The 25,169-nt window shown below is 44.1% G+C and overlaps 3 protein-coding genes across 7 annotated transcripts; 2 read left to right on the top strand and 1 right to left on the bottom strand.

The window, feature by feature from the left end:
* Positions 1–501: 501 nt before the first annotated feature.
* Positions 502–9,292, bottom strand: atp6v1ab (ATPase H+ transporting V1 subunit Ab). Its single transcript, XM_078280548.1, has 15 exons — positions 9,177–9,292; positions 6,577–6,679; positions 6,211–6,339; positions 5,446–5,660; positions 5,218–5,355; positions 4,969–5,120; positions 4,718–4,880; positions 4,531–4,639; positions 3,953–4,075; positions 3,167–3,281; positions 3,007–3,070; positions 2,700–2,903; positions 2,448–2,542; positions 2,102–2,273; positions 502–1,220 (listed from the first exon to the last, which is right to left on the bottom strand). Exons 2-15 carry the CDS (start codon positions 6,656–6,658, stop codon positions 1,128–1,130), a joined length of 1,854 nt encoding a protein of 617 aa, XP_078136674.1. The 5' UTR covers positions 6,659–6,679; positions 9,177–9,292; the 3' UTR covers positions 502–1,127.
* Positions 9,293–11,073: 1,781 nt separating this feature from the next.
* Positions 11,074–15,001, top strand: naa50 (N-alpha-acetyltransferase 50, NatE catalytic subunit). 2 transcript variants are annotated; one of them, XM_078280855.1, is made up of 5 exons: positions 11,074–11,281; positions 12,569–12,702; positions 13,057–13,176; positions 13,259–13,325; positions 13,545–15,001. In XM_078280855.1, the coding sequence occupies exons 1-5, from the start codon at positions 11,274–11,276 to the stop codon at positions 13,720–13,722; spliced, it is 507 nt and encodes a 168-aa protein (XP_078136981.1). In that variant the 5' UTR covers positions 11,074–11,273; the 3' UTR covers positions 13,723–15,001. The 2 variants fall into 2 exon arrangements, with proteins under 2 accessions (XP_078136981.1, XP_078136980.1); XM_078280854.1 differs by having other exon boundaries at positions 11,075–11,281; positions 12,566–12,702.
* Positions 15,002–15,230: 229 nt separating this feature from the next.
* Positions 15,231–25,065, top strand: usf3 (upstream transcription factor family member 3). 4 transcript variants are annotated; one of them, XM_078281183.1, is made up of 8 exons: positions 15,231–15,344; positions 15,530–15,583; positions 15,845–15,959; positions 16,047–16,078; positions 16,219–16,301; positions 16,427–16,523; positions 16,646–21,618; positions 22,592–25,065. In XM_078281183.1, exons 3-8 carry the CDS (start codon positions 15,916–15,918, stop codon positions 24,386–24,388), a joined length of 7,026 nt encoding a protein of 2,341 aa, XP_078137309.1. In that variant the 5' UTR covers positions 15,231–15,344; positions 15,530–15,583; positions 15,845–15,915; the 3' UTR covers positions 24,389–25,065. The 4 variants fall into 4 exon arrangements, with proteins under 4 accessions (XP_078137309.1, XP_078137308.1, XP_078137310.1 ...); XM_078281182.1 differs by lacking the exon at positions 15,530–15,583; XM_078281184.1 differs by lacking the exon at positions 15,530–15,583 and having other exon boundaries at positions 15,814–15,959.
* The last annotated feature ends 104 nt before the right edge of the window (positions 25,066–25,169 follow it).

The raw sequence follows: 25,169 nt of genomic DNA, 5'->3' as shown, positions 1-25,169 counted from the left end.
CCTTTAGGGAGTTGTCATCTCATCGGTGACGCTCATTGGTCTTCACAGAACTAGTAAATGGCTCCAAAATGACCTCTCCCTTCATTTAATTAGGAGTTGATTCCACTTACAGCCAAGTACTTCTGTATCCCAAGTATTCAGGTGAACAAGCTACTGCAGTATGATGTAAAAGTTTTTTTTTTTGTTTTTATTTAAAACATTTACACTATTTTTTAATCACAACGGTTCATCACGACTTCTCATTAATTGCAATCACCAAGTTAAGCTCTGACCTTATATATATATATATATATATATATATATATATATATATATATATATATATATATATATATATATATATATATATATATATATATATATATATATATTAAAAAAAAAACTTCAATAACAAAAGCATCCTAAGGACAGGGTGCAGGAGAGAATGAGTGACATGCAGAGAGACCAGTTCAGCAGCTCTGACATCAGAAACTATGACGTCAAACAGACAAACACACAATGTTGTTCTTTTTCCCCATGTTTTAATTCTTTGGGAGTAACATGATGAACGTATCGGACAGCAGAGCGTCGACTCTTTACGCATTCACACAGCAAAGTACACAACACTGCACAGCGGGAAACACAACCATAAAAACAAAAAGAAAAGAACAACAAAGCCTTCACATCAAAATGCTGGCAATAAATAGGCTGATCTTATTAAATTTATATTCAACACTCTTCTGTACAGATCTGGTCTATCAATTACAATACATCAACCGAACAATCCTCTTCAGGAAGAGCAACACGGATACACAAAGAAATCATGTAAACAGAGAAAGGAAGAAACGGGGTGGAAGAGATCCCTCTTTCGTACACACATCAAATCCACACCCACACACACACACACAAACCCAATGTTCAACGACCATACAGAGGATCCAGAGTCGGCGATATGGAGGCAACAAAAATAAATGAATACAGTACATCTTTCTCTTTTCCCTCCACATGAAATTGCGCAAACACACACTCACACAATCACTCACAAAAGGAGCACAGGGGAGCACGCGGGTTCTGGGGATACGAGGAGGTGGAATGTGATTCTGCAGTGGAGGGGTCAGATGAAAACTGCAAACGTGAGAGGTGGGAGCCTATTCTTCCAATGTACGGAAGGCGTTCTGCATGTCCTCCACCAGCTGAGCGTATTCAGCCTTAATCTTAGCCTCGCCTTCCTTCACCGGGTCCTGTGCCAACAAAGAAATACATTCTTACAACGTGAACAGAAAACAGGAGGCCTAGGCGCTGTGCTTTGTATGTGGTGCTTAAGCTATGGCCGTCATCCTCACTGTGTCCTACAGATGTCTTTCCAAAAATAGCTCTTTTAAATACACAGCCCCTTTTTCTGCTGGAACAATGTACAGACTTTCTGACAAAATTGTCAGAGCTTTTGGATGATAAAAATGTAATGTTTATTCATTTCAACTGGATATCGTCTATACTGTTTGTTTATGCTGTTTGCATTGTTGTTGTAACAAAGTTTTCATGCTACCCTTTTCCAGGTCTGAACTATGACAAAAGAAAACCCGATGGGTGGGGGTCCTTGCAGGTATAGTTAAAGCAATTCAACTTTCTTTCTTATTGTGATTGTCTCAACTCTTAAATGTCCTCTGTGTATTCCAGCAAACAATACGTCAACAAGCTCAACATAATCCTGTCAAGAATCAGCACAGAGACTCTTCATCTGATGTAAAGGCAGACTTCCTGCCACACATTACAAACAAAGAACACTGCATTGTTGATAAGGCAAAAGTCAAATCAAAAAATCTGATCAAAGGACTTTGATTCTCCACCTTTTTACCTTGCGACCTCTGCAGAATGCTTTGTATAAAAAGTATTTTCCCTTTTTTTTCTTCGATTTCTTTTGATTGTGAGTCTTTGAGCTTGAAAACTATTCCATAGTTTTACAAGAAATAAAGTAACAAGTGAAAAGTCTAAAAAAACAAAATCAGATATGTTTTCATTTGCTAGTCTATGAACTTAGAATTAACCAGAGAACCACTAAATTAACACATAAGGCAGAGGAGACCACACACACACACACACACACACACACACACACACACACCTTGAATTTCATTGAGCTGATCCTGTAAAGGATTTCTCCCATGTGCTCCCTGATCATGGACCAAGTGATCTTGTTGTCGCTCTGAGCTGTGGTCTCCACTGCGTGCCTTGCCATGTCATAGAAAGAGATCATGTTGGAGAGGATGCCCACTGTCTTATAGAAGGGACAGAACCTGAGGAGATGGACACGAGAAAAGTACAGTTCAATAAGTTATCAGTGAGATTTACATGCACAGAAAACATGCCACAGTGGAGTTTCACCTCACTTTCTCTCCAGGGTGTCCAACATCTATTTGAACTCACTGATTAAAGTGAGTGAGGGTATGATACGATGGGTATGACGTTACCTGTCATAAGGCGTGTAACCGTTCTGCTGCAGGAAGTCGTCTTTGATCAGTTTGGCCACCTCCAGGGTGATTTTATCCGTTTCTGCCAGTGATGCCTGTTAAAAAAAAGAATTTAAATGAAAAAATGCGTTGAAGCAAGGAATAAATATGTATACATGTCTTTCAATGCATATCTGACTTTGAAGCTACATACAGGGAAAGGAGAGTTCACCCAAAGATCAAACCACTGCCGCCAACTTTATGCTGAATTACCTTTCCGACAAGCTGCACAATCTCAGCCAGGTCCTCCTCCTCCTGCAGGATCTCCTTGGCCTTGGTACGGAGGGGCACAAACTCGGGGAAGTGCTTGTCGTAATACTCATCCAGAGCACGAGTGTATTTGCTGTAGCTGATCAGCCAGTTCACTGAAGGAAAGTGCTTCCTCTGAGCCAGCTTCTTATCCAGACCCCAGAACACCTGAGAGAGGAAACAACCACAGCATAATAAAATAAAGAACTGAGCACCTTTAATCAACAAAGCTTAATCAGAGTGGCAATGGGAGCTGACTTTGATCATTTACCTGTACAATACCAAGGGTGGCTGAAGTAACAGGGTCAGAGAAGTCACCACCAGGAGGCGATACACTGAAAAAGGAACAAACCATTCAATTTAAGTTAGTTACCGTCCATACAAGATGTGCAGAGTAATGTCTCCCTCTAGTGGAATAAAGCTGTACTCACGCTCCTACGATACTGACGCTGCCCTCCCTCTCGGGGTTGCCCAGACACTTCACCCTTCCAGCACGCTCATAGAAGGAGGCGAGACGGGCACCCAGGTAGGCAGGATAACCACTGTCTGTGGGCAGATACAGAAAATACTTTTTGTACACAGGTGACAGGCTTTATGCTTTCTACTAGGTAAACAGGACTACACAAAAGAAAAAGAGGCACTAGCTCCAACTACTGTAGAGTGGAATTTAAGCATTAGAAATGTAAACATGTGCCGGGTGGTGTATTTAGCTTAAAGCTTGTCTTCACATTTGCGGACCAATTCACTTACTTTACTTTTACGACCATCAATGACCCTGACTATTAAATTAAGTTGTCATTTTAACCTCAGACACTGAGTGTTGTGCTTTTTAGTATACATTTTATCGCACTGCAGCTAAAGCTGAGTTGGATACTATTTTCAATAGTGATAAATCCATAGATTATATTCTTCATTCATGGTTTAGTCTATAAATTTCACACACTAAATATACGAAAAATATCCATCACAAGTTCCCAGAGACCTTTGTGGCATCTTCAAATTACTTGTTTTGTCTGACAAACAGTCCAAAAAACTCAGTTCACCATGAAAGAAGACTTGGCATTTTTGCTTCATTTCATTTTATATTTCAAATAGTCAATCAACTTATCGGTAAATCATTTCAGCAGTAGTTGGAATTAACCAAATGCCAGAAATACCGGCGCCTGAATCATCTGCTTTTAGCTTTTATTAATATCTCCAGAAGACTTCAAACTTACCAGCAGGCATCTCCGCCAGACGGCCAGAAATCTCCCTGAGAGCCTCGGCCCAACGGGAGGTTGAGTCGGCCATCATGCTCACGTTGTATCCCATGTCTCTGAAGTACTCAGACAGCGTGATTCCTGCCAAAACAAACTGAGTAAGTAGGCATTCATCGTGTGTGTTAATCTACATGCAAACTAGTCTATATCCACGGCGTTCCACTTCCGGGATAGCTCCGGTGCCATTGGAAATTCCGCCGGATGAATGTCTTTTCAGCCGATGTCCGTTTCCTTTCGCTTTCTTTGTGTTGGAAATTTAAACTCCGGTGGATTTATGAGGACTATGGTTAACTGCTCCTCAGATCTCTGCAGGGTAAATTGAGACAGCTAGCTAGACTATCTGTCCAATCAGAGTTTTCTCTCGCACGACTAAAATGAAATTTTTGCCAATTAACCAGAGCACGTTTTTCTCCCATCCCGGAATGCTGTGTGGACCCTCCTCCACAGCGCTGTGGAGGTAGGTCTGGCAATGCGAGACTACATGCAAGCATGAATGAGACTCTTTATTTTAACATAAGTGATCAAAGAGTATATACCTGTGTAAATAGAGGCTTCTCTGGCAGCTACAGGCATGTTGGAGGTGTTGGCCACCAGAGCTGTTCTCTTCATGATGCTCTCTGTCTTGCCGTCGACCTCCATGGTCAGCTGTTGATCAGACAACACTGTCAGTCACTCTGAACACCAGTCAAGTTAGGTTACAACGCCACCGCTGTCTCTACCCACCTCGGGAAAGTCTCGCAGTACTTCTGACATCTCGTTACCACGCTCCCCGCAGCCTACGTAGACAATGACATCACTGTTGGAGTACTTGGACAGGGACTGAGAGATGACGGTCTTTCCACAGCCAAAGGCTCCTGGGATGGCAGTGGTTCCTCCCTGAACACATCTTCACACAGAGAACAGAGGAGAGTACAGATGGGGGAAACAATTTCAACATGTCTCGAGTGAAAAGGTTAAGAGGATGCGAGACTTACGGGAAAAGGGCGTCCAGCACTCTCTGTCCTGTCAGTAGCGGGTGATTGGCCTGCAGCTTCTCTGTGACGGGTCGCACTTGTCGGACAGGCCACACCTGCACCATGGTGAACTTCTCCTTCACCCCCTCAAACTCCAGCTCCATCACCACGTCCTGATGCACACACGCACACACACACACACACACACAATCAACACAAAGCAACATCTAACAGTCTGGACAGCTGTGACTGGAGGTGTGGTGAACTCACGGAGACGTCGTAGTTTCCAGGTGGAGCCACGTAGGTCACAGTGCCTCTGTTTCTGGGAGGCAGCATGATCTTGTGCTTGATGAGGGAATTCTCGTACACCATGCCATAGATGTCTCCTCCTGTGATGTGACTGCCAACCTAACAGTGATACAAAAAAAAAAAAAAAGAAGTTGACATACATCTGACCATTTAAACATGTCAAGCTGAAGTCTGCACAGACACACACACCCGCAGGCTCTTGCCGGGAGAAAACTCCCACTTGAGGTCTCGGTTGAGGGCTCCGATGTTCACACCTCTGGGGATGTAGATGCTTTGTGTGATGTCATTGATGTCCTTTAGTGGTCGCTGGATACCATCAAAGATGGACCCCATGATTCCTGGACCCAACTCCACAGAGAGAGGTTTTCCTGTCCGCAGCACAGGATCTCCAACAGACACGCCGGCTGGATTCAAGCTCAGGAAAACGTTTGGACGGGAATGTAGGACTATTTCTAATATTAACTTTCACATATGGACTACAATGCATTCAAGTGTAAGACGGCAACATTAGTCTGAAAATCAGAAAATCACTTTCAAATCAGACCAGGAACTGTATTACTATTTGTTTACCTCTTCCCAGTTTATGGGACAGAAAAATTGCTGACCTTATCTTAGGGTTATCATCATTTTTGTTTCCCCCCCCCCTTTCTTCTTCCTTCTCACTTTAGAATAAAGATATTTGCTTCATTATGTACTTCGGTTTTTAAAAAGAACCTTTGTTGTATTGCATTCAAAATATTGTCTATTAAATGTTCCTATTTTATACTGTCTCATTCCTTAAAGAGCCGTTAGATATCAGAATATGAAACTTACATTTTCCTCTCGTGTTATTTTTGGCCCCTGACTGACTCAACCTGACGGCTTAAAATAAAAGTAAACCTTGTAGCAGCCATCCAATGGGACCATATGTAAGCTGTGACATCAAGTAAAGGCAGGGAATGGTCAAAAGGATACATGTCTCCTCGTAGACCTGGATGGTGGCCATGTCTCCCTCCAGCCTGATAATCTCTCCCACCAGCTCACTGTGGCCGACACGAACCAGCTCATACATAGCTGCTCCTGCCATGGCCGTAGCTGTCACCACTATGCAAACAAACAAGTGTCAACAATCAGACTGAATAGAAGTTAAACAATCAAACCCTGTGAAGCCAAAAAGTGTGAACAAGTGTGTCCTTTTTTTCTTGTGGTCTCAGCTCAAATATTGTTGTAAAGATGACCCTGCAGCCTGCGTCTGTTTTAAAGGCTTCTGTAGTAATTCTGTTCTGTTATAAGAGCAAAGTGGAGAGAGAGCTTGGTAGTGATGCACTTGTGGTGGCCAACCTGGTCCAGAGACTCCATGAACGAATCCAAACTCGCTCTCCCTCTCCTCATCCCTGAGCTTGGGCAGCTTGGACATGTCCATCTTCACCGGTTATTAGTCTAACTGGAAGGAGAGCAGAGAGGAGAGGGATAATGTGAGGGAGACATCAGGCAACAGAGAAGGAAAGGGGAAAATTCACCAGAGGACTGGAGGAGAGGCCATCCTCGCCTCTGTAATGGTCACTTACGAAAATAACCTCTGTCTACATTGTAATTATTGAGAAATTGTATTAGCAGTCATTAAGCAACTGTGAGTAAGAGTGCTTTGATTACTGCTGTTACAGTTAATTTCAACTAAGACCACACAGTGTTACCAATCGGTTTAAGAACTGAGCCAACTGGTTAATATGAAGAGAATGAAATCTAGATTTGGCCATACAGGAGAATCACTGTATGCAGCAGGGTCTATCGCATTTTCCGACTTTAAATCCTGATGCTAAATCAAACAGAAAACAGTTTGTTATTACATTTGTGTAAAAGTAAAGTTCTTCATTCTGCATCATTTTCAGCATGATGTTTAACATAAAATGGCTTTTTCACAACAGATTCAGAACACCAAATACATTTTTTTCCATCATAAAAGGCAGAAAAACATTTGCGTGGCACCGTTCTGGTACCTTGGTAGTGACTTTTTTATTTCGCAGCATCACGGTGCCTGATCTGGGAGATCCCCCCTCATCTCCTTCTCCTGCTTGGCTGCACTCGCTTCAGGTGCACTAGTACAGTGTTAGGCTAACATTAAAGGGGCATGCCACAGAGCAGCATGTTCCTCGGTTTTTCCTTCACATGTGTGCAGACAGGCAGTACATGTATGTAAACATGCTCCTTTATACAGGCTGACAAACGTATCCATGGGGTGCATCTTTGCATTCAATGTTTCGGTCTCACATTATTAATATTTTTCTGTCATTTTCACATCACATATCTGCTAGATACTATCCTGATTCACTTTGGCTACACGCAGGAATAACAAGCTGTCATCAGTCGTGACATAAACCCATCCCTGACTGCAGATGCTCTGCACACATTACAGAGAATCTGCAATACAATGTGTGCACCACACACACACAGCAGATCCAGTCAACATGCTCATACTACTTATATTTGGTATTTCTCATTGTCTATCTGACAATCATATCACACATACAGTACTCTACAACCATGCCCTTTTCTTGTCCTTCCCACTGATGTACAGATCTTCCTGTTTACGCTAGGCTGCTTAACCCATCTGTGCAGGAAAATAGCAGCTCCACCAATGGGTCAATGCAGGAATTACAAGAATGACACCTAAGGCTTCACTGTTCTTCCAGCACATCATTTTTATGAAGAAAAAAAACATCATACAACATTTGCTTGATTTCAATTGGTAATTCTGTGTTTCCCATCTCGAGGACAAACTGAGCACACCTTAAATATTTACAGATTGACTTATCAATGCTACCTGATGTTTTTTAAAGAGCCACCAAATAGGGGCATACAGTGGGAAGGCTCTATTGTTCTGATGATTAATTCAAATATTATTCAAATACTACAAATCAAACTAGATTTACTTGTAAACCTTTGAAAAATCTGTTATGACCATATCGCAATATTTGTTACAAGCCTCTTTACAAGCAGTTAAGGCCACGTTATCTTGTAAAAAAAATCCTGGCTACAGACCTCGCACTTGATCATATGATCCTGGCACATGACTGATTGGCCTCTCTGTATGAGTCTCTTTAAGGAAGTGGAAAACTAGAATGGTGCAAAACTGGGAAGTACAAATTATGACTGTGTGTGGACACACTGGAGAAATTCTCCCACCTGACTACAGTCCTCCATAGAAAATAGGCATGCTAAAGATAATAGTCTTTAGCATGCCTAAAGACGATTATAATCGTAGTCGAATTATTATACTGCTGACCCTTAGATGTTATGTTGACTAATTTGTGATGGATAGTAGACAGAGAAGAAAGTTGGTAATGGTCAACTGTGAAACATAGCTTGTAAACCAGGCAGACACAAGTTTACTGTACCTGTATTTTCTAAAGGAAAGCGGGTTAACAACACTGAGAAGAGGCATGTATTGGTGTCTGCGCCAAAATAGTCTCAGAAATGTTACATGCAAGTGAGATGACGACGCAAGACATCCTGCCATAGTGACGTTAATTGCAAACTCCTGAAATGCAGGTAGCTGATCGCAGCTAAATTATATTGTTTTAATGGAGAACCACATGACAATAGTCAAGATAAAATGGCATGACAGTGGCCTGTAGGCTACATGGTATAACGTATATGCTTTGAAATTGGCCTCAATGCAGGCAGATAAATCATACCTGCATTGAGGTATGACTGTCATTTCCACTGAATCCCACTTTTTTTAGCACTGAAAACAACGGCAGGTAGCTTCGTAGGTTATTCGGTGTTATGAAAACGATAGCAAGACTGCTCGGCCTGGCTGGAAATTGCTGGCTCTACCGTTTTGACGCAACGGGTTATCTACATTATATTATCAACACACAGCGAAGCCAATGCCAGTTTATAATATCGACAACACAGTTAAAGAAAAATATAATAGTTACCGTCTGGTTGTGAAGTGGTGGTTTACTGGCTTGCCTCGAGAGAGAAACGATGGGTGCTGCGGTGCGTGACAGCAAACAGAGATCAGCTGACTTCATTCACTCGCTGCTTGGTTTTACTGCTGGGCCCCTGCACCTGCCGCCATTTTGGATCCGCCAAATTTGTATTCCTAGGATGGCGAAGGCATGACCCACCCTACTCTCTCTCTCTGATTGGCTAGTACTCGTTGCCTGCTCTGGTTGGGTTGGTTAGATTTAGGCAAGACGAGTGGGATTGGTAAGGGTTAGTGTAAGAATGTCAAGGTAAGCCAATCAGAGGCAGATAAAGGCAGAGTAGGGCGGGACATGCCTTTGTCATCCTATGGAAATAAATACCCGCCCCCGGGACTACCGCAAAGAGTTTACAGAACGTTGGTGATCGATCCCTCCAGATGAATTTTCGTCTACAGCATGCGCAAGAATAACATTTGAGTATTTTTTCCTTGTATATACTAAATCAAAATACCATAAATGTATAAGACCATCAGTAAAAGTGTATATATAAAAAATATGTAGTTAGTGGTCCTGCTCTTTACATACAGTCTATGGGTCCTGCTGGCAGGCTGTAATTAAGATTATATTATTTAGACTGAACATACTTAATTTACACTCAGATATTATTACAGCATTTTTATTGTACATTTCAACTAATATTCTTATTTATACTTTTCTTACATTTTAACACACTTAATCATAGATCCCTTTTTAATTTTTTGAGCTGTTGTTATATAGTGTACTCTGTTATATTGTATTGTAAATAATTTTTTGTAATGTATTTCTTATTTCTATTTTTTATATATATTGTTGTTATATATTGTATGTACATATTTCACATACATATTTCTTATTTCTATATTTCTTCTAATTTATCTATATATTTCTATTCAAGAATTGGTGCAACTGTAACGTAACCCCCAGGGATAAATAAAGTACTGATTCTAATTCTGAGGGAGGAGCCTATCTCTTACGTGCAGAAGATCTTTACAGCAAAGTTTGAGCCAAAATGGAGGCGTTATCACGAATCAGAAATAAGTATCTCTCTCTCTCTCTCTCTCTCTCTCTCTCTCTCTCTCTCTCTCTCTCTCTCTCTCTTTCGCGCGCGCACACACACACACACACACACACACACACACACACACACACACACACACACACACACACACACACATACACACACAACATAATCTAAAATGTGGCGATGTTAAAGGAAATAAATGTTCTATATCCATGAATTGTATTTATTGATGTTATATGTGTTGTTTCTCGCTATGTCTGGTTATTGGTTATGTATGTAAGGCAAGGTTTATGTTTTTAATTTTGTTTTCGTGACAGTGTATCAAAAAGCATTTGCCTTTAAAAATAAATAGCAAAACTACTGAAACAGCTTCAAAATGTAGTTGTACCAGAGACTGTTTTTAGGATCTTTGGTTAAACCAGTTGTACGTGAATATATTAAGAGGGTAATAATGTAATACCCTGAATCTTGCCTCACAGGCTGTGCTTCCTCTTAGGTTTCCTAATACATCCATGACAAATCCCCATGGATGTATTAGCAAATCCCGCCTCGTTTGCTATGATTGTAAGATCTTGGCAAAGATCTTGCCCAACCATGGCCCAGCTAAATCTAACCTTCTCTTTTAAAAATTGACGTCAAAAACGTTTATCAAAATGATCCTATATGGTTGTTTTAACATGATGTAATGTATCCATGGATGCATTACATTTAATGTAACTAGCTAAACAAAGCTCACCTCTTGATTGACGGGCACACTATATATCCTGAAAGACCAAAACTCAGGGTATCAATATCTTTCATATTATAAATTTCAACAATTTGCAGAAGTGCTTGTGCGCATGCGGGGGTCAGGGTTGACAGTCTCCACACAGTCGTGGAAGGAGTGCGGCGGCTAAGCTAACTGCAACCACCGCAACTAGCTAGCTACATGTGGAGGGTAAAACGGGAAGCATCCCCGACCCTAACTCTGTCAAAATCCCTCTTTTTTACCCAAAACAACTCTAAAGTTTAGCCTCGTCGAATATAAGGAATATTATCTGTTTACAATGAAAGGGTGAGTGTAAGCTTCTGAGTCACGAATAAGTAGCTTAGCAAGAGTAAAGTTTTTCATGTCTGTTTTTTTTCTACAAGGGGAGAAGACGGCTAGGCTAGCTAGCTTGCTAAGCTACTTTTATTTAGGTGTAGGACAAAAATTACAAGCGACAGCTCCGTTACCGAAACATTTCTGTCACGGATATTCCCGTTAGCTTAAACCGCTTGTCGGTTCGTTTAGGTTGTTACCAAACGGAGCTAACTAGCTAGCTAGCTGCTAACTGGGAAGCTGAGTCAGTAAACCCGCTTTAACAGACAGACCTAGATCTCAAGTAATGTGTATGTTCGCGATAAAGTCGACAACGAGCTCAACTGAACTTCAGATGCAGTAAGGTAGCCAAGTCAGTTAATAAATTGACTAGACAAGTTACTGGCATACTGAGATGTTGGTCAACCCCGTGAAAACGTTACACCCGACATCCACTTCAGAGTCTGTTCCAGCTTGCCCAGTGTAACTTGACATGTCAAAGTGATGCTCGACGTTCTAACACTTTTTTTGGCTACGGTGTGGTTTCTCAGATAACCTCAGGGCGATTAACGCTCAACTGTGTTCAGATAGGATTTCAGAGACTGTTTGAAGTTTAGACGGATGCTGCTGGTACTGTATCTTGATAAACTAAGCACGTGACCAGCAGCTGTTTTTTGGATGTGTAGTATCCTATAAATACCACGGTGAACCCCTCAACTTATAAGAGCTGAAGAGTTGTTTGGATTACTTACTAAATCACTATAACACAAATTCCCAGGTTCTTGACTCTTGATTTTAGCAGGTACCATATCCATTTCTTAGTAAATATAAGGCAAGCATATCAAAATGATTGGCTAGGTATTTATGTTTTGTTGAAACAGTGGCTTGTGTCTGGCAAGGAAATACTGTGTGTGACATCCCATTGTGCTGTGTGTGACATTTGTATGTCATTGTGGCACAGCTTCCACCACATCTGGATTGGCTGTCATTTGATTGGACTGTAGGGATTAATTTTACGTAGAGGCTGCAGCTTCACAAATAATAAAATTAACAATCCTGCCGATCATCTGCAGCTCAATAATGTTCAGCAGTCTGAAAAATTACTAACATTTCTGTTGATTGACTTAAGTAATAAGTAACTGCATTCAAGTGGTTGGTTTTGAAAAATATGTCAAGCACTCAGCAGTCTCAAAGTTACCAATTGCATTTGAGTCAAATTATCCTAAATATAACCGTGTACCCGTTGTCAGCCATTTGACCGTTTTGCTCTTGTTCCAGTAGCCGGATCGAGCTGGGGGATGTTACGCCCCACAACATTAAGCAGCTGAAACGCCTGAACCAGGTCATCTTCCCTGTCAGCTACAACGACAAGTTTTACAAAGATGTACTGGAAGTTGGAGAGCTTGCAAAGCTAGGTAAGAAACATCACTCATCTAACTTACTAACTTATTTTTATAGCATGCAGTAAATGCATTTCTGGTGACAGTGAAAGATTAGAAAGTGAAATCACTTGCAGGATTCAGTCCTTGGTCAGTGTTATGTAAGGGATTTAATAGCCACATGGATGAAAAGCATTCTTTAACAGCTTGGATTCCATACATGAAGTAGAAAAAGTACTCCAATACACAGCCAATTATTGACTAATCAAATTACGTTGTTATGAAAACCTTTACATTTCCCCGTCTAGCAATCATTACTCCTTAAGTTAGAAGAAAGTAAGGATTCCCTGTCTGTTGGTGCTGTTTCAGTCTTACCGCTTTGTCTTGCAGCATACTTCAATGACATTGCAGTGGGTGCTGTGTGCTGCAGAGTGGACCACTCTCAGAACCAGAAGAGACTGTACATCATGACGCTCGGCTGTCTAGCACCCTATCGTAGACTTGGAATTGGTAAGGAGTTCTGCATCTCTAAAAGACGCTGCAGTGATCTTGTGTTTTGTTTTTCCAACTTTGCCTTTGCCTTTTTCTCCAGGTACAAAGATGCTGAATCACGTGCTAAACATCTGTGAGAAGGACGGCACTTTTGACAACATTTACCTGTAAGTGTCCAATTGCAGAAGGTGTATGAGGAGATGTCATAGCAGCTTTGGCTGATTCTACAAACACATATTTACAGTATAAATTAATTAGATATTTGTACTTAAACTGATCGAGTCTTTCCGCCGTAGTGTAAACGCATCAATTCATTCCATTTACTTTTTGAGCAATTCTTCAAACGGTTCTAACCCTAACTAAATGTCTTCTTTCCCTCTCCACAGTCATGTGCAGATCAGCAATGAGTCAGCCATTCACTTTTACCAGAAGTTTGGCTTTGAGATCATCGAAACAAAAAAGAATTACTACAAGAGGATAGAGCCCGCAGATGCCCATGTGTTGCAGAAGAGTCTGCGCAGCCCATGTGCACCGCCCACCGGAGAGCTTCAGAAGGCAGAGTAGGGGCACAGCGTTTGGAAAGAGCACAGATGTGCCCGCCTCTACAGAAACAGAACTGTGACAAATGCCCCAGGGTCGACACATTAAACACTTTCTTCAAAGGACGCTAAAAAGAGAAAACAAATTTAAAGTACAAAAAAAAAGCTGCATTTATTTTGCAAAGGAGTCCCCTTTGATTTTTTTTTTGCATATTTTATTGCTCCCCTCTCCTCATACAGGTAATTGAAAATGACAAAAAGCTCAGTATCCAAAAGTGCTCCAATTGACAAAGTTGCCAACTTCAGACAGTTTTAGACTTAGGGGAGGGTGTGGTGATTGCAAAGCATACTGTTTGTGTTTGAGTTGTTTTTATGCGGTTATAAGGCTAATGGGGACATATCTATACTGTTGAGCAAAAGAAAACGTAAAAAGTTGGTTTAAAGCTGTAAGTGTTTTGAAAGACCATCACTGACACACAAGTCACAGCTGGTCAGCTTGGAATGATGCTTTGAGTTGTTACATGGAAAGGTCACAACTCTATTCCCTCACCACCGAACCCTGGGATTTATGGGAAATAAGTCTGACCAGCTTGTTGATATGTCATGTCCAGAGGGGAAAAGCAGAAATGTATCCCCTTGGTTCTGACGTAAAGAAAGCTGAACTGTTTTGAGGTAGTGGGAAAACGTGGTCATCACTCATCATTTCTGAATAACTTTATTTTCCAGCCTGTTAATTTAATTACCCTTCAATGGTTTTTTTGTTTTGTTTTTTTTTACATTAAAATGGCAAATGGTTCAGAGGTTCTCCTGGGTTTACTACTAAGAGTGAAAACAAAGAATTAAAGTAATAACACAATATTGTATTAAATATGTTTCTGAGAAAGGCACACCACATCATCTTGTGGGATGTTTGAATAACAAAAGATTGGCTGTTTGGGATTGGATATGGGCATTATTTTCAGTAGTATAATGAAGGTGTGGGAGGATGTGTGTCTCTAAACACATGGAGGTGTTTTGAGACATCTTACCTTAAACATCTTTCAGAATTGGTCTTTTCTAACTACCTGCCTCAGCTTCTGTTAAACACCCATTGGTTTGGAAGCTCCACTAAAGTTTTGGTATGGTCTCTTCAACTGTGTTTAACCCAGAGGAAGCTCTGTCCCCTCTGCATGCAAGGAGAGTTGTGTCCTCTCTACTGTAGTATACGCATGTTTTTTCCTTTCTTTGAAGAATTTTATCTTTTCTGGAGCTCTATATTGTAAGACTTTTTAACGTCTAAATAAAGGATTACTATTTGCAGTAAATGTGTTGCTAATTGTATTATTCTGTTTCATTAACATGGTGAATTATTAGCTAAATGCATATTATAATTGAAAATGTATTTAAAAACACTACTGCATAGAAAAATGTACAGCATACATGTCTAGGTGCATTCCCTTTCATACGTCGTGATTGGCTGAAACCTCCCACATCTGGAATACTATTGGCTGTCAGCTCCCCCAGAGCCCTCCCCTTTCTGCACAAGCTAGGTGCATCTAGATTGTTTTGAGTAATGAGTTGAGTTTAATGCTCTGCTAACCAACAGTTAGCCTTCAATCTCAAGGTACTTGCAGCGACAGATAGTCCCTAAAAATGCCGAGGCTAGAGGTTAGTGGAAACTACCATCCATTAGCAGCCTTTTATCACCAGGGACGCGAAAAAATCCGCCATTAATTTGCTTAATAATTATGTTCGTAACGGTAAAGTAAGCTAGCTATTAGCCAGCTAGCTAGCAGAAAGCTAGTTGAATAGGTAATTGTTCAGGTTGCTAACGTTAGTTTTTTGTTGGTTAGGTGACGGGATAATAATCTGAAAATCACTTGATGTGAACAACGTAAACCAGGACTGTGAGTGCAATTTGTTAAACATGTTATAATTATGCTGTAATATGCATGTAAATGAGTTGAGGTTAGCTGTAAAGCTAGGTTAGCATCTAGTTGTGGAAGCTCAGCAATGCTTTTGATTTGATATCTATTGCTGTACCAAATTATATTACAACATAACTGCTGGATAATTGCATCTGAATGTTTCTCTCTTTGGTGTTCGTTGTGTCATCATACTTATTTAAAATGCATAGTCTGTCCGGATGTTTTATGTGTTCATTGCAGGATGGGCACGGAAGGGATTTAAGGTCCAGCTGTTAATTTGTTGACTGGTACCTTATAACTGTAAGGACATAATGCCAGAGATGACTGAATCTCAAACACCCGGTCGTAAACCCAAGTAAGGATATCTGCTCTTTATTGTTGTTACCAAATTATCAGTAGAGGCACAATATGTACATAGTTGTAATGTGTTTGAATTTTGCAGAAAGAAGAAAAACAAAGAATCGCACAATGCAGGTGAAATAATATCTTCTGTTATGCTTCTTTTCAAACCTTGCTGCTTAATAGTGAACATATATTGATTGTGGAGGGTTTCTTTATTTGGTGGTAACTATAAATGTAACTGGACATTGAAGTTTCAACTCTTCTCTATATAGTTGAGAGACACAGAAAAGAGAAGATTAATGCTGGGATTAACCGCATTGGTAATCTTCTGCCCTGTTCCCAGGCACTGAAACAGGTAAGAGACAAGCTGGCATTATTGTTTTGCCTTCTCAGTAACATGTTGTGGTCAAATTAGTGTTTGTACAGGCCAGTTAACTGCTGTTGTGTTTTAATATTAAACCTTTATCTGATCATCTATAGAGTAAGATCATGATCTTGGACCAGGCCGTTCGCTACATCACTGAACTGAAGAAACAAAATGATACATTGCTTCTGGAAGGAGGTGATAAAGTCCAAGGTAAAATTTAACAATAAGTACACCTCACACATGTTTTTTTGCAGTAGTGCACACCTTGATTTTCTCATAGTTGAAATTATGAAAATGTGACTATACATTTTGTGTGCTTGGTCTCTGTGCAGCGGAGGAGATCCGTCGGCTACGGCGTCAGATGGAGGAGCTGAGGAGGGAGAGTGCTCACTACATCGAGCTCCTCAAAGCCCATGATATTAACATTCTAGAAGACCCCACAGTTCATTGGAAGGGAAATCAGCGTTGCGCCAAAGTTGCAAAGGTGACCCCCACTCACCAACTCCCAAAGGGGATCATCGTCTATTCCAATGGCAATGTGGTGTGCCCAGCAGGGAAGGAGAGTAGCCCAGCAGGGAAGGAGAGTAGCCCAGCGAAACAACCTTCTGAAACATTAATTATTCAGCCTCCTAAAGTCACTGCTAGGTTGAGGGTTAATGGAGCACTGCTGCAAGTTAATACCTCCTCATCCACCCCTGCACTTCTCCCTGGGTCGACCGCCACACCCATCCAGTCTACACCTGGCCTGAGAATGATAGAACAGTGTGTGGTCGAGACACCGACTGCAGCCACCAGTCTGCCACCCTCTGTGTCTTACATCACCCTCCAGATCCCTGCAGCCACCACAGCCCTGTCCCAACAACCGCAGCCTGCAGCCCCAGTCCAGACCCTCACCATAGCAGCCACCTCAGCCTCACAGCTCTCCACTGAAAGTCCTGCTCAGCCCATGTCCAATCTCACCACACTTACCCAGGCTATAGCCACATCCAGAGCAGCAGCATCAGAGGTTTGCTCTTGGGTCACACAGGACCCTGCTATTAGGACTGTAAGTTACACTGCTATCCCCAACAGCCAAGCCCTTCTTAGGGCTGGGGCTGCAGGCAGCACACAGACTACCTGGACAACGCTGCAGATGGCAGGGAACACAGTGCAGCCAGTCTGTCAGAGTCTCCCCACCCCAGAGGTCATCAATACCACCCAGGCTGTCCAGCAGGTGACTCTGTGCCCAATGGGCAACAAACCCTCTGTTCAGCCCATTCAAATACAAATGCAACCACACGTGCCTGTACAGCAGGCACCCATTACAGCCCACATTCAAGCACAGCCCTTTCAGAGAGCACCCCAGCTACGGCCAGCAATCCTGAACCAGGCACAGCCTCAGCCTGTTATAGCCCCCCAACCACATTGTGCTGTTCTCTCCCATTCAGCCATAGTACCCCAACCAGGTGTGGTGGCCCACCCTGCAGTCGTGCCATCGCAGCCCCAGTCTGCTGTACTTCAACCAGCATCGTTGGTTTCCCATCCACCGAGAGCCCTCATATCTCAGCCTCAGCCCATTGCTCAGCCAGCCCTGGTGCCCCAGCCACAGGCCACTGTGCTGCCCCTCCTTCAGACCATGCAGGTGCTGCAGGTCAACACAACTGGAGGGACAGCCTCAGGTGTAACAGCACCACAGAACACCAACAACCCAAGTGTGGTCATCCTGCAGCAGGCCAGTTCTTGCCCAACCCAGTCAGTTGTAAGGGAGGAAATAACCAATCAGACACCGTGTCAGCATATTGTAATCATCCAGGCCCCCACTCAGGTTGCACCTGCCCCTCAGAATCCTCAGGTTGGCATGGTGCCTGCTTCTGTGCCCACTGCAGTACCTGTTGTGTCTACTCAAGTACCAACAGCCAGCAGTTCAACATCTGCTACTTCCTTACAGAGTGTTGGGGGAAAGCAACTGGTGCACATTCTCCCACGCCCTGTTCAGCCTCATATGAACCATCCCCTTCAGGTCACTCAGGCCTCCTCTTCCCCACCTGTTCCTCCAACCCCACAGACTATCACTGTGAACGGCCAGGTGTTTGCCTTGCAGCCCATGAAGACCTCTGACAAATCCAGCTCCCAGGCTGGCCAGAGTACACTCCAGCTGGTCCAGCCCACCACCACTGAAGAACCAACTACTAATGTGGCCCTCAACAGTTTAGGTGCACTCAGCAGTCTCAATCAGAGCATCTCTCAGGGCCTTCCACTTACCATTTCTAGCCAGAACAATGGTCAGCCTCCAGCTGCTCCATCATCAGTAGTCCAGCAGAAGCAGCCTCCTGCTCCAGCTTCCGTCCCTGGCACCACACTTGCTCTACCTGCCCGCCAGCTACAGGTCCCTTGTTTGAACCCAGTCAAATCAGGGCTGATGGTTAATGCCTCTATACCTCCAGGAAAGAGGCTTCGCACAACTTTAAATACAAAGAGGGCAACAGCTAAAAGGACTAAACCAGCCAAGAAAAAAGAGCTTAGTCAGGCACCGCCTGCTGTTGCTGTTTCAGCCAAGCCAGTGGTTGCTGCAGGAGAGACGGTTCAAGTTTCAGTATGTCAAGTTTTACAGTCCTCGACTGTAAAGGTCACAGACATCCTCCCCACTTGTACCACAGCTGTCACAACTACAGATTGTAGTGAAGCTGTAGGGAATGTCACCTCTACACAAAATACTCAGATGATGATTGTGTGTAGTTCATCTAGTGAGTCACCTGTATTTAGTCAGTCCCATCCACAGAGCAAAAGCTCTGTCAGTGCAATTCAGACTGATGTTGTATTCAGTCATACTAACACTAGTGGTATGGCAATTTCAGTTCCAACTGTCAATGCCACATCGGTCAAGCCAACAGTTAGTGCAGCTGTGGCCATTGAGAGTAAACCAGCTGTAGTTTCTGGCAACAACTCAACTGTAACCAAACTCCCAGTTCAAGAGGTTAAACAGCCAACCACCAGTGCAGGAACTAGCACAACACATAGTAAGTCAGCTGCTGCTGCCACCACTGCTGTTTCGAAACAGAGCAAATCTGTGGTCAGTTCTACAGACTCTGAGACTCTGTACACCTCCACTACTGTTTCTACTGTATGTCTGACACCAGTCTGCACCAGTATCCCAGCAACTGCACCAGTATCTTTACATCAGGCGACACAACCAACTTCAGTATGTCGTCCCCAGGTATCGAATACCCAAGATCCTCTGCCCTGTAATAAACCTCAGTCTCAGCCCACCACGTCACCCTTGGTGTACACAACTGTAGCACTCTCATCACCTGCTGCAACTTTTTCTGCATCACACAGCTCTATCACAGCCCCTACAACAAGTTCAGAGTTTAGGAAAAGGGTCACAACCAGTAGAGCTCCAACACAGCAGACTGATGTGAATATGCCCAACCTCTCCCCCTGCCATCCCGCTGAAGTCAAACCTGCCCAGCCCCCTAGAAGAGACAGGGAAGCTCAGGTAGAGAGACACTCCACAGCAGCAGATAAAGACGGCTTAGTGGCAGCGACTTCTGGCACTCCTTATAGAAAGGATTCTGCCCTAACTCAACAGGTGTACACTAACCTTGACGATCAAACTATAGAGCACCCTATGATATCTAGCAGACAGACAGATTCTCCCATGTCTTCAGGGGCAGGGGGAGGCAGAGGGTTCTCTGTGGCATCCATGCTTCCCCAGGGCCACACTATTGGTGCGTCATCTGGCTCCTTTGGAACATATACATTCACCTCGGAGCAGGCAGAAATGCTGGCCTTGGCCATGCTAGAACAGGACAGTCCAGGAAGGCGGAGTGGAAGCTGCACTGTTAACACTGCTTCAACAAACCCCACTGCAGCAGCATGGGAGCCCCCAAAAACCCCAGCAGTGTCCAGCAGTAAAGAAAGGGGCCCAACTGGACAGCAGGCAAAAGTGACTAAACCCATGGACACAGTAACAGTTAAACCCACTGTCCAGGTATCTGTCAGAGGACATGCTGGGGAGGGGCCCAATGGAAGCAGACATCCACAAAACATGTCATACTCCCAGTCTCTGACCCAGGTCCAGTCTCAGAGCTCATCCCAGAGTGGCACTGTGGCTAGCCTTAGCGTCAACAACCTGATCAGGCCCAGCTCCAGTCAGCAACCCTACCCTGGTTCTCCCAGTCTTGTTGGCCAACAGGGCTCAGTTCCCTCACCTGTAGGGACCTCAACCCACATATCACAACCCCCAAACAACGCCCTCTCACCCTGCTCAGGTGCAGCCCAACTGAATGAGTACACCCCCTTAAAGACTGCGTTAATGAGGGCTCAGGCTGGAGTTGGTGTAGGTGAGCGACAAGTGAAGATCATCTCCAAGCGGCAGGCCCAGGAGGAGGTGATGCTAAACACTGGAAAACGGCCCAAGCCTTGCCCTCCATCAGCTACCACGGTTAGCCATATGGACGTGAAAGCACCAGACCACAGCCAGATGATGGTGGGACAGCTGCCCCCCACGTCCTCAGCTGTCATGACAAGGATTAATTCAGAAAGTGGAGGCCCCCTCTTCTCCACAAACTCTTTCATGAGCCCAATAGTTCGGCCCACGGATGGCCACTGTCCTCCTCAGGGACCACCTGAGCAGAACCAGCCAGGTGTGCTTCATCTGCCCCAGGGTCATTCACAGCATGCTGCAACCCAGCCTGGTCAGCACCTGGGAGGAAACATTTACATGAAACAGCAGCAGCAAGAGCAGCAGAGACACCATCTGTATCATTTGCAACACCACCTAACACAGCCTGACCCTGCACAGCGCCACTCGCTACACCAGAGGGCGCTTCAGCAGCAGCAGGAGCAGCAGCAGCAGCAGCAGCATGTGCAGAAGAAGCGGGGACTTGTCAGAGGCAGTCAAACTGGTTCATCTGCGGGCCTGCAACAGAAGCAGCACCACTTGGAGAAGTCTGGAGTTCAGCAGCAGCACTCACATCAACAACAACAGACACAGCATCAACAGCACACACAGCAGCATCAACAACAGTCGCACCAACAATCACAACAGCATCAACAGCCAACACAACACCAACAGTCTCATCCCCAACAGCACCAACAGCAAACGCATCAACAGCAGCCACAGGCACAGCATCAACAACACCAACAGCAGCAGCAGCAGCAGTTACAGCAGCAGCAGAGCTCTCACTCCAGACACCAGCAGCATCTACAGCAGCAGATCCAACAGCAGCAGCACTTTAGACACCAGGAGAAGAGCTGTGAAGCCCAGGCAGCAGGATCCAGGGCCCACCACAGCAGCCACTTGGCCCAGCAGGAGCACCTCAAGGTACATAATATGACAGTGTCAGATTTAATAAGATTGGAATCGGAAGTACAGTGCCACTTGTGGTACCTAGGTTGATCTTGTCTCTGTATATATTTATTTAACCGGCCTTTTCAGTGATATTTGATAAACAATTAATTGTGGAACCAAGTAATCAGCAAAGTTCTCAATTGAGTTTTATTTACCATTTAAACCATATCGAAAATTGGCTGTTCACAACCTAATTGCAATAACTGGCTTGATTTTTCTGAGTGTGTATGTAGCAAATAGAAAATACTAGGAACTTGTAAGGGCCATTTCTAATTACTTTAGGTATTAATTATGATTACATGATTTAAGAACAACACCAATAGTCATCAGGTGTGAGATATCTGTCAGCCAAATGGGTAAACAAAGTTAAAACTGTTATTGGGCGCCCGCGTAGCTCAGTTGAGGTTCAGGTAGAGCAAGCGCCCATACAGAGGTTTACTCCTCGACGCAGAGGGCCTGGGTTCGAATCCGACCTGCGGCCCTTTGCTGCGTGTCATTCCCCTTCTCTCTCCCCTTTCATGTCTTCAGCTGTCCTGTCAAAATAAAGGCCGAAAATGCCCCAAAAAATAATCTTAAAAAAAAGAAAGTTAAACTGTTATGCTGGTGTTTTTTGGAACTGGTTAGTAAATTACAAAGACGTAGTTGTAGCAAACCACCGCAGCAGACCACATTTACACTGCCACAGCAAAAAGAATCCTAAAAACAAAATGCTTGCCTGGGAGCTTTTTTCTGTCCTCGGCGTTGCAGTGAAGAAGCAGCCCTGCCCCCATAGCCGCAGTTAAGACAGAGGAATGAAAATTCAAGATTGTAAGTTATTTAAAGTGACAAACAATTATTGTAATATCTTGCCAGTTGTAAAAATGTTTAAGATTGATTATATTGATTAATACGATTTTAAATTAGTAAGACTTTTGTTTGAAACATTTTGACTTTTTCTCTCCCTCAGCCTGGTCAAGACCATAACGCTATGCAGAGGATGATGAGCACTCGGACTATGGAGCAGCAGCTCATCCCTCCTCCCAGCAATCCCGTGTCCCGTTCGTCGGACCTGGCCTGTGCTCCATCACGGCAGGAACGTCACCGCGTTTCCAGCTACTCTGCAGAGGCACTCATCGGTAAAAGTTCCACCAGTGGTGAACAGCAGCAGCGCATGGGTCTCCACCTTCAGCCTGGCCGCGGTGCCACACAGGAGCAGCCAGACCTCCGCGGTTACCTGGACACATCACGAGGGAAGGCCAACATTGCACACAACCCACAGAACCGCCTGCCCTCTGACCATCCGGGATCCACTGATGTTCAGCGGGTCTCAGAGTGTCCGCCATTCAAGGTCATGGGAGGAGGAGCACATCAACTCGGTGGTTTTGATGTTCAGGTGTCTCGTGGGAGTGACATGACCCCTAAGTCAGTGCCGTCCTCCCAGAGGGGCCCTCAGGGGCAGCAGCAGGGCGGATTCAGGATGGGTGTTGGCCCTCCAGCAGATAGCAGGAACCGCTACAGTGCAGCTCATCCCGGCTCACAGGGAGTACAGGTTAGCCTCCCCCGGGAGCAAGAAGGTTGTCACCAGAGTTTCATGCAAAGCCTCCTTTCCCCCCACCTTCCTGAGCAGAGCAACCACCAGCGAGCAATGCAGTGCTGTCCCCCAGTCAGCATGGAGTACAGCTGTGTGCCTGGAAGCTCTTCGGGAGACATACAGGCCAAGGCCTCCAGCCCCAGTGTGCCCCAGACACAGAAGGCCCCAGCTATGCGGATTGGAGAGGGCAACAAGGGCCATATTTCTCAGGTCAGCAGTAATATGCATGGAGGCCCAGGTGTGCGCACAGGTCTCACCCACCCTCCAACCCCACACAGCAGCTCTGAGCCAGGCCGCTCCTCTGCCCCCTCCAGACCACCCACTGCTGTTAGCCAGCACTCCCGCCACATCGCCCGAGATAGTCAGCCCACCAAGCTGAGACCTGGTGACCGGCCTCGATCAGGTACTCTGAGACAGAGCAACCCCTTTGAGCCTGAGGGCCACCTGCCTCTGCCCTCGGGAGGAGGGGTGCTGCTGGGCAGACCACAGTCTGGAGGAGAGGCACGACGCAGCACTATCGTTCGCTTTATGGCAGATAGTGCTCAGGTTCCTAGTGACAACAACCTGATTCCTGACCAACACCTAACACAAAACTTTGGTTTTCCCTTTATTCCAGAGGGAGGGATGAATCCTCCTCCCATCAATGCTAACTCCACATTCATCCCTCCAGTCAGCCAGCCCAACACCTCTCGTACACCGTCCCTTCTGCCTGTGGAGCCCCAGAACACTTTACCCTCCTTCTACCCTTCCTATTCTCCAGCTGCTCACCCCAGCCTTCCCAGCGATGTCACCCTCCAGTACTTTCCCAACCAAATGTTTACCAGCCCTAGTGCCGACAAGGGCAGCGCTCCTCCACTCAATAACCGCTTTGGCTCCATCCTCTCACCGCCTCGCCCTGTGGGTTTTGGCCAGGCCAGCTTCCCCTTGCTTCCAGATATGCCCCCTATGCCCATTGCCAACTCATCTGGAATCACCCCTCACATATCCAACTTCAGCCTCACCTCCCTGTTCCCCGAGATCGCCACAGGCATGCCCACTGATGGTTCGACCATGCCAATGTCTCCCCTGCTGTCTCTCTCCAACACCTCGGCTGCCGACTCTGGCAAGCAGCCCAATCGTCCTGCCCACAACATCAGCCACATTCTAGGCCATGACGGAAGCTCAGCTGTGTGATGAGCGTTCCTGCTGCATTTTGAAGTGAAGAGTTTAACTTTCAATTTGAGATATGTTCTTTTAAATGTTCAACAAGTTCAGAAGGTGGTGGGGAAGCACCTAATGAAACGACACCATGTCTGTCTGATTGTTTACATGTTCGCACAGTTTAAATCTCAAATGTATTTCCTTTTGGCATATGTATGATGTCTACGGAAGAGGATTAGGGCCACGTGAAAAATGTATTTGAGTTCTGAGTTTAAAGTCAGAATTCTGAGACTGACTTTTTTTTCCTGAGAATTCTGAGTCTCAGAATTCTGACTTTAAACTCAGAACGTAATCAATTTTTTCACGTGGCCCCTAATCCTTGTCCGTAGATATCGTTATAATTTGTAATATTTCAAAAATCTTTTGAATTTAACGTGACCAGAAAATGTGGTCCGTTTTATAGCTCTGTTTGGTGGTAAAACAAAATCAAATTTAGGTTTAGAACCTTAATTTAATGTTTTCTTTGTCATTAAGAAACCTTCTGCACAGTTACTTACCAATGTAATTTGCTAACTTATCAGGTTGTACTGTACATAATCTTTTCTTTTCAAAAGCTATTTTGTAAATACCAGTGTTTCATATCAGAATTGTTAATTATGTATGTATTTGTATATACAAAATTGATTAAAGTTTATAAGGTGACATTTGTATTTGCTGCTGACTAAAGAATTGTGTGTTTCTTGCACCACTAGATGGCACTTCAGTCACTAACTTGTTTTTTGTGGCTCCTTGGGGGTTGTTGTAAAATCTACCA

This window comes from Sander vitreus, chromosome 22 (genome assembly GCF_031162955.1).
Source record: "Sander vitreus isolate 19-12246 chromosome 22, sanVit1, whole genome shotgun sequence".
NCBI classification, from domain to species: domain Eukaryota; kingdom Metazoa; phylum Chordata; class Actinopteri; order Perciformes; family Percidae; genus Sander; species Sander vitreus.
This window is presented reverse-complemented; position numbering and strand designations above follow the sequence as displayed.